General features: G+C 58.9%; 1 protein-coding gene across 1 annotated transcript in view; it reads right to left on the reverse strand.

The window, feature by feature from the left end:
- TP73 (tumor protein p73) overlaps positions 1-4,322 on the reverse strand; it is a 44,542-nt gene extending 40,220 nt beyond the window's left edge. Inside the window, exon 1 of the mRNA XM_004705207.2 lies at positions 4,266-4,322. Coding sequence (XP_004705264.1) covers positions 4,266-4,307 — 42 coding nt within the window. The 5' untranslated portion in view covers positions 4,308-4,322. The remainder of the gene's footprint in view (positions 1-4,265) is intronic.
- Between the last annotated feature and the right edge of the window lie 8,739 nt (positions 4,323-13,061).

The raw sequence follows: 13,061 nt of genomic DNA on the forward strand, positions 1-13,061 counted from the left end.
GCCCTCCAGCTCCTCAGCTTGGAGGCCAGCTGTCAGCTGGCACCTCTCCCCTGGGCCCTCCGCACCTGCGCTTCTGATTCTGCGTCCTCAGGGACAGCTCCTCCGTGGGGCTCTCAGCGGAGGGAGGGCCTGACCACCTTCCATCCTCTTCCCCGCCCCCCACCCCCCGCCCATGTCCCCTAGCCACACTGGGCACACCAGTGAGCATGTTCCAGGAGGGGCAGGTGATGGGGCTTCTGGGCAGCTCAGTGCCAGGCAAGTGGCTGGGGCCCACGTCAGAGTGAGCACCAGGGCTTGGGCTGGCCCACATCAGTGGTGGCAGGAAGGGCTGGTGTGGTCTTGCAGAGCCAGCCACGCTGCTCCTGCATGTCTCTGGTGGTCTCACCTTTCCCCAGACCCCAGACTCCCCAGGTTCTAATCTGGGGCATCTGTCTCAGAGGCGGGGCAGGTGTCCCTGGAGTGGATCAGCCTCCCTTAACCCCTGCCTGCAGCAGCAGCTGCTGCTGCCAGACAAAGGCGGGAGGAGAGGCGGGAAAAAGGCGGAAGGAGCAGTAGGCGTGGGCCTGGTGAGGCTGGGCAGGGAGGCTTACTCTGCTTCCAAGCCCATCTGAGATGCTATCGGGGCTGGGAAGGGGGACACAGGGCAGGGGAGGAGACACGGGTCTGAGGAGGGGGGATACTGGGCTGAGGAGGGGGACACAGGACAGAGATCTTCTCCCCGTCTCGCTCCCTGGCTACCCACCTCCTCCCTCAACCACCCTTTCAGGAAGGGACAAAGGGACAGGAGACTCCAGAAGCAGGGAGGAGGGGGGACACAGGGACTAAGACCAGTCTCCTATGCCACTGCCCTTCAGCCCACCCCGTGCCTCCTCCCGACCCTGTGCCTCCCAGCCGGCTCTGGGCCACCCCAAGCCCAGGCCACAGCAGCTGGCCACTCCATCTCCGCACCCTGCCGGGCTCCAGGAGGGCAGGCCGGGTCTGACTTGGCCCCAGCCAGACTCACAGCTCTTCCTCTTGGTCTCCTCAGCCCACCCACCCCACCTCCCAGGCCCACAAGGGGCAAGGGCCCCCGCAGGCTGTTCGCCCCTCTCTACCGACAGCTGCAGGGGCCTCTGAGTAAGAGGGAGACTCCAGTGCCAGGGGACGGGCCTACTGGTTTGTTCACTAGAGGGTGGGCTGCTGGAATCCACTCGGAGGTGCCTCGGAAGAAAGGCCTGGCTGCCTGTTGCTGCACAGCCCTACTGTGACCCCGGGAGACTGGCAGTGCCCCCATCGTCTCTCCTGCCGACTTGCAGCACACGCTCACCCCACCCTGGCTCCATCCAACAGTCACTTCCCTCTTCCTCAGCCAGCCTCCCCACCACCCCCACTCCTGCGCCCCCAGCCGCCTCTTCCAGGCCCCTCGATGGGAAGGGGCTGGGCAGGCCCAGCTTGGGTGGATGGAGGCTGTCCCCCAGACTTCTTGAGGGCCGCTGGTCTGGGTCTGCCCGGGGAACAGCTTTGCTGGGCAGTGAGCCTCCACCTGCCCGCACTTTGCCACCCGCCATTTGTAACGCACACCGCAGTCCTCCCAACCCCCACGAGGGCCGCCTGCCAGCCCCGTTTCACAGGTGAGGAGTGTGAAGCACCAGCTGGGGGAGGGAGAAGGTGGTCTCTGACTTTGTAGCCCCACGCCGAGGGATGCTCCCTGGGAGGCCACTGCAGCCACGAGGTGGCTGGCCGGGGAAAGCATGGGCCCAGGTGGGCAGGCCTCTCTCCTGCAGGGCCCACGAGAGCTCACAGCCTCCCAAGGCCCCCGGGACCAGCGGCTCCTGGCCATCCCCTGCTCTCCAACAGCGGGTGGCATTTTCCTTAATGGGGCCCACAGTGGGAGACCAAGGTCTGATGGCGGCCCTCACACATCTGTGAGGTCCCTACAGTGGTGGCGGCTCTGGGTCCACATTCCTGTGACCCCAACTTCACTGCAAGGTCCTCGAGGCTCAGAGACATGCGGGGGACCTGTCTGAGGCCCAACCCAGGGGCCCCCCCAGGCTCTACCCTCACTCAGATGGTCCTTCTCTGGCTGCCCTGGGACACTGCTCAGGAAGCACAAGCCCCATTTGGACAGGGCTGTTCATGAAGCCTGGACAAATGACCTGGGGCTGGTCTCCATGGAGGGCTGCTGCCTTGCCCCAGGAGCTGGCCAACCTGGGGTCAGCAGGCAGGCGGGCAGTCAGTGTGGTGCCAGGGAACCCCTGGAAGGCAGAACTCACTGTGCGCCGGGGTTTCCTAAGAACTTCAAGGCCCATGGCTCCTGACAGGTGGTGCAGAAGGGTGGGGCAGCAAGTCCCAGCAGGCGAGGGCCTGGATCACCCAGGCCCAGGCCCAGTTCCCTCCCCCAGTCCGGGCACCCCTGCCTACCTGAACCATGGGCCCCTCCTGACAATGGGTCCAGGGGGGTCATTCAGGAATGGGGGAGGCAGCTATGAGAACATGGGGACAGACAGACATCCGACCCATCTGCACTCAGGAGACTACTGATGTCCACTGGGGGAATGATCTGGAAGGACAGAGGTCGGGACCTTTGTCCCTGTGGAGCAGAAAGCAGAACAGGAATGTTCTGGAAGAACACAGCTGCCACCCTCTCCTCCTGGAACGACCCAGAGCTGACCACACCCCAGGAGAGCATTTGCCTCCCTCCCCACCCTTCGCTCCCACTGTCACCTGTGACCAGAGCCAGCATGCCCCCATTAACCATTAGGGGTCCATGGTGAGCAGTCACCCGCCTAAACACCCTGCAGTGGGCGCTCTGGGGAGGGGTCCTGGCGGGCATAGGAGGGGCCCAGCCTTGGTAGCAACCCCTGGCCTTAGGGGACTCTCAGTACCATCTCCCTGCTCTGCACCTGCCCCAGGGCAGGTGCTGGGGTGAATGCTCGGCACAGCCCTGTCCCAAATGTGCTCAGGTGAGGAGACCAGCCAGCCCCTGTCCAGGGGCCTCTATCCCCAAAGGCTCAGTGGTCAAGGTTCGAGGTGTGTGTTGGGGGGGGTGCTTTTCCGTGTCCATTTAACAGGCCCTGCCCAAGGGATCCTAAGCTCTGGGAGCAGTCTTGTTGACAGGACTGTGTTGTCCAGTGTCCGGAAGGCAGGAACACTGGGGCCAGAGAGGTGACTGCAGGGCTGAGTGCTTGGGACAATAGGTGTTGTGGCCCTCTCTGTCTCAGAGGTTTTCATACCCTGTCCTGGTGTGTGTCGTCCCCGGAGCCCCCTCTCCTGATGTGCCCCACCCACTTCTCCACAGCCCTTAATCTGTGTCCAGTGGAAAGCCCAGCTGGGCAGGAATGAGCAGATGGGGATAGTGCGTGTGCGTGTGCGTGTGTGTGTGTGTGTGTGTGTGTGGTGTGTGGAGGTGGGGATGTGGTGCGTGCGCACATGCGTGCATGGGGTGGGAAGGGGAGCCCATCAGGATGAGGTGCCTGAGCCCCAGTGCTCTGCCTGCCCCCACCCTTTCCTGCAGAAGCAGCCTCCCGTATTTCTAGGGAGCCCCTTCCCCATCTCAGGATGAGGCAGAGGTGCTCCATCATCCCAGGGGTGGTGGGGGTCACGTGACTCAGGACAGCCAGGGGCACCCGGGCCAGAAAACCACACTCACTCAGCCATGAAGTCACTGATGCCCAGCGGCTCTGTACTGCAGGTTAGACCCGCCCCTGTGGGTGTCCGAGGCGGGCACTCTGGACCGGAGTGGGAAGAGTTACTACTGCAGAGTCGCTCCTGGCTTCAAACTGCTGACCTTGAGGTTAGCAGCCCAACATGTCATCACTATACCACCAGGCTCATGGAGACCCATTGAGACCAATTACAGGCAAGCCTGCTGGACTGTGAGCAAAAGGGGGTCCACTCTCCATAGAGATGGGGGTGCAGGTGGAGTCAGGTACCCTTCACTATGGTGTGTGTGGGGGGGTGCTGTCTAAAATCAGAGCCATCATGGAGGTAGGAGAGAAGCAGCTGTGTGAGAGCCCAGATCCAGCCAACCCTGAAGTCATCCCTTGCAGCCATACCCAAAGCCACTCCTACTCCTGGATCAAGCCATGCCTGAAGCCATCCACATTCCTAGCCTGACAGTCACATGAGCCAATACATTTAAATTCCACCTTACAGTGTGGAAAGTGCCCACAGAGCCGTGGGAGTAGCTTCATGCCCCAGAGCCCCGTTTCCTGGCTCTGCCAGCCCCCCACAGCAGGCCAACCCATGTTATCACCCCCAGTTCGGCAGGCACCAGCCCCTCTCACCATGACAGACATGGTCATGCCCTGCAGGTGGAAGACATCCATGCTGGCCTCTGCGGCACCAACTGCCTCGTTGTTCTCCCGGCTCGCTGGTGGGAGGTCAAAGTACGTGCTGTCTGGTTCCCTGTGCCGGAGAGAGGGGATGGGGGCCGTCAGCCCCAGATGGGTGTGACCCCACTTCTCAGGCACAGTCTGAGGCTAGCCCACACCCACTGGGGGCTCAGATCTCTTGCCCTGAGAGCCCTTTGGCCTTGGTCTTGTCTCCTTCCTGATGACCTTTTGCCCCATTCCTCTGCCCACCTCGCCCGGGCTGGGAGAGTCCTGTGTGACCACGGTGGGCACTGGTTCCGTAGCCTTCCTGCCCTCAGCTCTCAGGAAAAGAGCCAAATCTGGGCCAGATCTGGGACCCAGGAGAAGAGCTGACACAGCAGGTCTGCTTTTCCACAACCCCCCACACCCCCAGCCAGCCTAGGAGGGGGCCTGGATCAAGCTCAGCCCAGGGCTGCCCTATCGGCTTTGGTCTGGGCAGCCAGGCAGAGTAGCTGAGGCTAGCTTGAAATCCAGGCAGAGGCTCCCACTAGACCTGCTCTGGTCCAGTCAGCCCAGCAGGGGTAGCCGGGGGCTAGCCCAGCATCATCATCCCAGTCCAGTACCCACCCTCATCTGCTCTGGCCTAGTTAGCCCACAGGGAGCTGAGGCTAGCCCAGAGTCTAGCCTGGCAGCCCAGTACCCTCTCCTACCTCCTCTGGCCCTGTTAGCCCACAGTGGGAGGCATAGTGGGTGGGGTGGGGTGGGGGTCGGTGAGGCTAAGCCACAGTGGACCCCTGGGCCCCAGGCAGAGGCGAATACTCACAGGGAGCTCCAGAGGTTCTCAAAGGTGGTCCCGTCAGGGGAAATGGACTGGGACATCTTCACCCGCACGCTGTGGGCAGCTGGCTCTGGAGAGGAGAGGACACAGGTCAGGAAAAGACACTGGGTCTGTAGGCAGCAGCTCCTCCCCTCTGCCTTCTCCCCCTGCCCCTTCCTCCTCCTCCTTCTCCTGGGGCACTCAAAGAGCAGGGAAGCTGGTGATGCCAGGGGAGCATGGGCTGCAATGTGCCCCCATCCCAGGGAAGCAACCAAAGCAGGGCTGGGGGTGAGGGCTCAGACCAGGCAGGGGCCTCCCAGGGTCACCGTGGGGGGGGGGGGTAGACTAGCCCCAGGGTGCCCGTGGCCCCTGGGAGGGCATATCTCAATCTTCACAGAGGCCAGTCTCATTCCTAGGTGCCAGGTTATGGGACATCCCGGGGCCTCGGGTCTGAGACTAACCCCTCCCTTGGGGCATCTCCTAGGAAGGGCATAGGGGTTTCTCCTTCCACAAGAGCTGCCCATGGGACAGAGAGAGTTGGGAGTGCCAGACTTGTGGGTCCCTCCCCATGCAGCAATTCTCCCGAGATGCCATGTCCAGCAGCCCTGGTAGCCCAGGAGGAAGCAGCTCGGAGCCCGCTGTCTGCCCTTGACTGCCAATGCCCACCCTCGCTCCTTGGGCTGAGGTGGGATCTCTTGGGAGCCAGCCTGGGGTCCTCTGTGTGGTCACCAGCTGGTGGCCCTGAGAGTGTGGGCCTGGCTCTGGATGTGGCTGTGGGGAAATGGTGAGGGCTGACCCGACACCTGTGGATTTTGTGTCCTTGGAGGCAGGGGGGCATGCTCCTGGCCAGGGACACAGGTGAGGAGAGAGGGCCACTGAGGTAGCCCAAGGGCACTCGTCACAGCTGACTCTGCCCTCTGTCTGGTGTGAGGGCTCTGAGCACTCCCCAGAGGACCGAGGTAGGTCTCCAGGGACTTACGTGCATGGTAGCCAGACCGGTTCTTTCCAGAGGAGGGCCTGCAACGCCTCTACTCCCCACATGACCCAGATCCTCAGCAGGAAGCTCTGACCTGCACGCTGACCAGAGAAAAGCCGGCTACCCAGCAGCCTGGCATGCAGGGCACAGAGGTGGCTGTGGGGGCGGGGAGGGGGGGAATAGAGGGGACTGGTGCTACAGGGGGCTGGAGCAGCAACTGGGACACTGAGAACCTGGGGGGCAGAAACCTGTTTCTGGCCCTGCCCGGGACTGACCTTTTGGTAGTCTGGCCACTATGTGCAGGCAGAGTGGGCAGACTTGGGGGCTAAGCAGCCTGGGCAAGTTGGTGGTGGTGGTGGGGTGTTTAGGCCCCCTGGTGGGCACCTAGGGGCAGTGGTGGGGGGTTGGAATCCGGTCTGGGCCAAGCCACACTTCCTCAGGGACAGGAGAGCAAGCCCATTGCACACACACCCCTCCCTCTATTTTGCTAGCCCCGAGCTAGAAAACTGTTTGGCTAACGACATACAGCAAAGAGATAGCAAGATCCCATCTCCCATCCTAGCAGCCCAATTCACAACAACCAGACTAGGGACCAGCCCAGGGACTCAGCATCCTAGGAGGGGATCAACCAAACGGTCGGGCTGCACAGTGGAGTACCAGCCAGGCAGAGCAGAAGCCGGCAGCTCTGTGCATGCTGCAGTGCGGACGGAGGAGCCCTCCCAGCAGACAGAGCAGTTGGTCAACACAGAGGGGCTGATGCTACCTGATTCCATGCCAGGAAACACCAGGGAAGTCCAAAAGGAATGCTCCCGGGGTTGCCCTTCCCCCAGGCACAGGGCTATTGCCCAGAAAGCGTGGTGAAGCATGGGGTGCTGCAGGCAAGTTCTCTCAGCCATGCGCTGTCCCGGGTTCGTTGTTAGGTTCTGACCCAGCGACCCCATGCACAATAGAAGGGGACGCTGCCCGGTCCTGCGATCTCCTCACAACTGTTCCTGTGCCCGAGCCCAGGGTGGCAGCCACAGTGTCGTCCATCTCCTCAAAGGCTTCCTCATTTTCTCTGTCCCTCCGCTGTTCCAGGCATGACGCCCTTCTCCAGGGACCGGCCTCTCCTGGCAACAGGCCCAAAGTACCGAGACAAAGTCTCCCCATGCTGGTGTCCAAGGAGCATCCTGGCTGTACTTTTTCCACGTCGGATTTGCTGGTTCATTTGGCATTCCACGGTGCTTTCAATATTCCTCAAATTCATCGCTTCTCCTTAGGTCTTCCTGATTCACTGTCCGACTTCCACGTGCCTATGAGGCGACGGAAAATACCATGGCTTGAGCCAGGTGCACCTTCGTCCTCAAAGTGACGTCATTGCGCCTCACCTCTTGGAAAGAAATCTCACGCGGCGGATTTGCCCCATGCGATGTGCCACTTGATTGCTTGACTGCGGCTCCGCGGAGGGAGGCAGGGGGAGACTTCATCTTACAGACTTTGAACGTGTTGTCAGGAGAGACCAGTTCCTGGAGAAGGACATCATGCACGGTCAAGTGGAGGGGAAGCAAAAATGAGGAAGACACCCCCCCTCCCCCAAATGAGATGGACACCGTTGACGCAACAGTGGGTTCAATATAGGAATGATTGCGAGGGTGCCGTAGGATCGGGCAGTGTTGCATCCTTCTGTCCAGAGGGCCACTGAGTTCTAAATGGCTTGATGGCACCTGGCCAAATACAGAGTCCCTGCGTCAAAAAGAACCCGCCGACACGCCACCGTTTCAAAAGGAAACACATGAGCAAGAACCAATGGTGCTGAAGGAAGAAGCCCAAGCCGCACTGAAGACACGAGCCAAGAACGCGGCTTTGATGGAAAAAGAGGAATCGGTGGAATATCGATTGAACCGTTTCAGATAGCTGATAGAGCACTGGAAGTACTCACTCATCTCTGCCAGGAAATCTGGAAGACAGAGACTTGGCCAACTGATGGGAAGAGATCTATATCTGTACCCATTCTGAAGAGAGATAACTTGCTACAATGCTCAAATCATAGGACAATAGCATTGATATCACTTGCAAGTAAACTGTTGTGAAGATAATCCAACAAGGTTGGCCACTGTACACTGACAGGGAGCAGCCAGAGGCTCCGCCCTCGGGTTCACAAGAGGACATGGAACAGGAGATATCATTGCAGATGTCAGCTGGATCATGGCTGAAAGCAGAGAATGCCAGACAGGTGTTTATTTGTGTTCCGTTGACTATGCCGAGGCATTCACGTTCAACGGTGTGGGTCATAATACACTACGGCCGGCCTTGAGAAGGATGGGAATTCCTGAACCTGTCGTGTTGACACGGAACCTGTATGTGGATCAAAAGGCAGTGATGCGAACAGAACAAGGGCACGTGGCATGGTTTCAAACCAGGAGAGGTCTGTGTCAAGGTTGTATCCTCTCACCATACTTATTCAATCTGTATGTTGAGCAAATAATCAGAGAATCTGGATTATATGAAGCACCGTGTGGCGCTGGGATTGGAGAAAGGTTTATTAACAACCTGCAATATGCCGATGACGCAGACCCTGCTTGCTGAAAGCGAGCACTTGAAGCACTCGCTGGTGAAGATCAAACACTGCAGCCTTCGATATGATGACACCCCGATGTACAAAAAACCAAAATCCTCACAATCGGACCAACATCATGATAAACGGCGAAAAGATTGATGTTGACAAGGAGTTCACCTTGCTTGGCTCCACACTCTTTGCTCACGGAGACAGACATCAGTCGACAGATCAAAGGACACGTTGTACTGGATAAATCTGCTACACAAGATCTCTCAAAGGTGTTGAAAAGCAAGGATGTTGCTTTGAGGGTGAAAGTGCACGTGTCCCAAGCCACAAGAGGTATTTTCATTTGCCTCATATGCATGTGAACGTTGGGCATCGACCAAGGAAGCCTGAGGAAGAATTGGTGCACTTGAACTATGGTGCGGGGGAAGAATATTGAAAGCACCACAGACAGCCGAAAGAACAGATCTGTCTTGGGAAAACAACAGCTAGGGTGCTCCGTAGAAGCAAGGGTGGTGAGACTGAGTCTCAGATACGTTGGACATGTTGTCGGGAGAGACCAGGCCCTGGAGAAGGACGTCATGCGTGGTCAAGTAGAGCGGCAGCGAAAAAGAATAAAGCCCTCAAGGAGATTGACACAGTGCCTGCCGCAAGGGGATCCAACACAGGCACAATTGTGAGGACGCCGCCGTGTTTCTCTGCACCCAGGGTGGCTCTGCGTTTGAACTGACTTGACGGCACCTACCGAGAACAACTACCACACGGCGGGAGACGCTCCCCTGGGGAGAGCTCTGTGATGTCAGCTGATGGTTCCTCGGGCCCTAGAAGGGGGACCAGCCGTTCCCCACGCCTGACCTTGATGGAGGCTATGTGGAGAAGCTGTAGCTTCACATTGTAATGATATCTTTGTTTAATGAAGGTGTCTATCGCTGTGTGGCAATGCTTCTGGCTTGCCCTCATAGCTAGAATAGGCAAGTGCAGAGAGCACAGATGGATTGGTACCAGGGCCTGGGAGGGGGACAGGAAGTGGTGGCTAGCTGGCCATGCATGGGGTTTCCTATGGGAGAGACAGAACATTCTGGAACTGGAAGGAGGTGGAGGTCGTGTGGCACTGTGAAGGTACCCACTGTGTTCTACAGTTGTCGATGGTCTGTTTGATGCTGTGTGTACTTCACCTCAATTTTAAGAGTGTCTTTTTTTTTTCCTTTTTAAAGAACGTTGGGTTGGTCACCTGTGGGCAGAGCGTGTTCTTAGTGCAAGCACTTGGCCAGCTGCAAATCAGTCATCAACCAGTTAGTCAATCAATCAATGTCTCCCAGGGCCTTGTCCAGGGGCTCCTCATCGCCCTGTGTTGGCGGCACAGAACTGGGGCATGGGGAGGGGGGTAGTGTATTAGCGTTTCCTCAGGTCTCCCTGCATCAGAACATCATGATAAACAGAGAAAGGACTGGAATTGTCAAACAGTTCTTGCTTGGATTCGCAATCGATGCTCATGGAAGCGGCAGTCGAGAGATCACATGATGCACTGCACTGGCTAAAGCTGCTACACACAACCTCTTTAAAGAGCCGCGAAGCAAGGAGATTACTCTGAGGACGAAGATGCGCCCGACCCAAGCCAGGACATTTTCAATCACTTCGTCTGCCGGTGAACGTTGGACATGCCACAAGGAAGATCAAAGAAGAAGCAACACACTTGCATTGTGGTGCTGGCGAAGAACACTGAAAGTTCCACGGCCGCCGCAAGAGGAAGAAGTACAGCCAGAATGCCCCATAGAGGTCATAAGAACGGTCAGGCTCCGTCTCATGGTCTTTGGACATGTTGTCAGGAGGGACCAGTGCCTGAAAAGGGATGTGATGCTCGGTAACGTGGAGGGGCATCGAGAGAAAGAGAGACCTTGGGCATCATGGATGGACACAGCAGCTGCAACCGTGGCGCCAACATAAGAACAATCGTGGGGACAGCCCGGGGCCCAGCAGCGCTTTTGTTCTGCTTGGCAGAGCGGTCGCTATGGGTCAGAGCCGAGTCCAGGGCATGTGACAACAACAGATCTCCCAGAAGCAGCTACGGGGCCCAGGAGCCACCTCCTCCAGGCACCAGTGCTCCCACCTCGCACTGGGACAGCCTGTGGTGCCAGATGCTACGTGGGCCTGTTCACTCAGTTCTGGTAGAGGTCCTGGGCCCCGCTTCTTCTCTCCCCCTCCTGCCCCCAGACTCACACCACTCACCCTGCTGCTTCCAGGAAGTCAGACACTCAGGCAGACAGTGGAGTAGGGCCCTGCCCGGCCCCTCGAAGCTGATTGGGGTACACTTAGAGGCTTTGAGACAAGGATGGATGGAGGAGAGCAGCCTCATGGAGGCCACAGCCGAGGGCCAGTCCTCAGGAGCATGGTCGGGGTGACACTGCCAGGCCCGAAGCTAGTCTCCAAGGACCGTAAGGGACTGCTCTGCTCAGAAAGCAGATTCTGCTCTGTGAGCACACACGCCTGAAGCCAGGGCTCTCTCCCACCCCCACTCTCCTCCCTCCCTGGGCCCCCACGACCTGGAACCTGGGCCTGGCCCTCTCTCTGAAAACCCCAGGGGCTGTCCCTTGGCCTCCCCCTCCTGGGCACTGTGCTTTCTTCCCTAGACTCGGGGCCCTGAGCTCTGGCCCAAACCTCCTCAACTTCCTCTCAGGGAGGCCACCACCTGCTCAGAGAGGTCACTGTGCACCCAGCCACGTCCCCTGCTCTGTTGGCTCCCTAACTCCTGTCCCCTACCCGTCTGCCTAGTCACTGCCCCGCCCCGCCACCACCCACAGACTGGAAGACCAGAGAGACCCAGACAGAGAGGAAGAGAGAGAGTTAGAGAGAAGCCAGGCAGAAAGGCAGAACGCAAGAGTGCGAGAGAAACGAGTGAGGAGAGAAAGACAGAGGAGACAGAGAGGGGCTAGTAGTGAGACAATGAGAAATGGACCGAGACAGAGACAAAGTCAGGGAGAAACAGAGAGAGATCGAAACAGCAACAGAGAGAGAGAGACAGAGAGGTGGAGACTGAGACTGAGGGCACTCAGTGTGGTGGGTTTGTGGCCCCCTCCCTTCCCCTAGCCCCACCAGGACCCTGCCCAGCAAACAGGGCTGGGGTGGTATGGGGTGGGGGGCTGGGGTGACCAGCAGAGGGACTACAAAGGTCTCTCTGCACACAGAGCTCTGTGCAAAGATGGCATCGATCATGAGTGAACCTGGAAATGATTTGGCGACTGGCAATTCAAATTCTCACCCCACGGAACTGAAACCTTCCCAAGAAAGAGGAAGCTGTGGACTCCCAGAAAGAGATAAAGGCTCCTCTTTACTTGTGGGTTGAACCACAGGGAGGGTCGGCCCTGTCCCGTCAGGCCACGCACAATGAGCCCAACTTGATGGCAGAGGGTTTGCCATCAGACAGAAAGGCTCTTTAGAAGCAAGGATGGCGAGACCTCGGCCCACCTGACTGTGGACAGGTCATCAGAAAAGACCAATCACTAGGAAAGCAACCGGCGGTTGGCCTGGCAAAGGAGTCCTCCACGCGGCGGGAGGACACAGCGACTGCTCTCGAAGGGCAACGTCCTGGCCCCGGCCCCGCGCCTGCAGCACGCCCCTCTGCCTTTATCCTGGGCACCAGGAGTCCCAGGTGACCCGACCACGACAAACAGCAACAGAAGGAGGAAAGGACCGATTCTGGGGGAAATAATCTTTTTGTTTGTTTGTTGACGTTACCGAAGCCCAGGTCCCTGGATAGCGCTGGCACTGTCTGCTAACAAGAGCTCGGTGGCTCAGACCCAACCAGCGGTGCTGCGGAACACAAGCCTGGCAATCTGCTTCCATGGAGGGGACAGCCCTGCGGGGACAGCTTCGGCTCTGTGGTTGGAACTGACTAGAGGGTGGGGGCCGGGGAGGGGGGTGTTTGGTTCTTATGAGCAGGCTGTAAAATATAAATGAATCAAGGGCTTGGATCAAAGCTGGGTTTTGCTCGAGGAAGAAACGTCTTCTACTAGGGGACAGTGGGGGGTCGGCCGAGGCGTCTGGGGAAGCATTGCCCTCACTGCCGCCGGCACCATGAGGTCAAGGCAGCTCGGAGTGAATGAGTGCACCACTGAGTCAGCCTGAGTCTGCCCCTGGGCTTGGGCAGTGGAGGGTGCTGTGCAGCCCCGTAGCCAGCAAGGATCCGGAACAAATGCCCGGTGTCCCCTGCATACTCGCTGCACCCCCTTCCCAGAGAAGAGCACTGTGAGGCCCCAGGGGTGGGCCCAAGGTCCCACAGTGTCTGCCAGACCTGCTGAAGCCTGGCCCAGGGTCGCTGCCACACCCACATAGTGCCCTCTGCCTCCTTTCCCTGGACTGCCCAGAGGAAAGCCCCTCACAGCCCCTCATAGCCCCTGCCCTGTCTCCACACCCCCTCACCACCCCTCCCTGTCTCCACAG

Source organism: Echinops telfairi, unplaced genomic scaffold (genome assembly GCF_000313985.2).
Source record: "Echinops telfairi isolate 266 unplaced genomic scaffold, ASM31398v2 ScPeMD7_7457;HRSCAF=8495, whole genome shotgun sequence".
In the NCBI taxonomy this organism is placed as follows: Eukaryota; Metazoa; Chordata; class Mammalia; order Afrosoricida; family Tenrecidae; genus Echinops; species Echinops telfairi.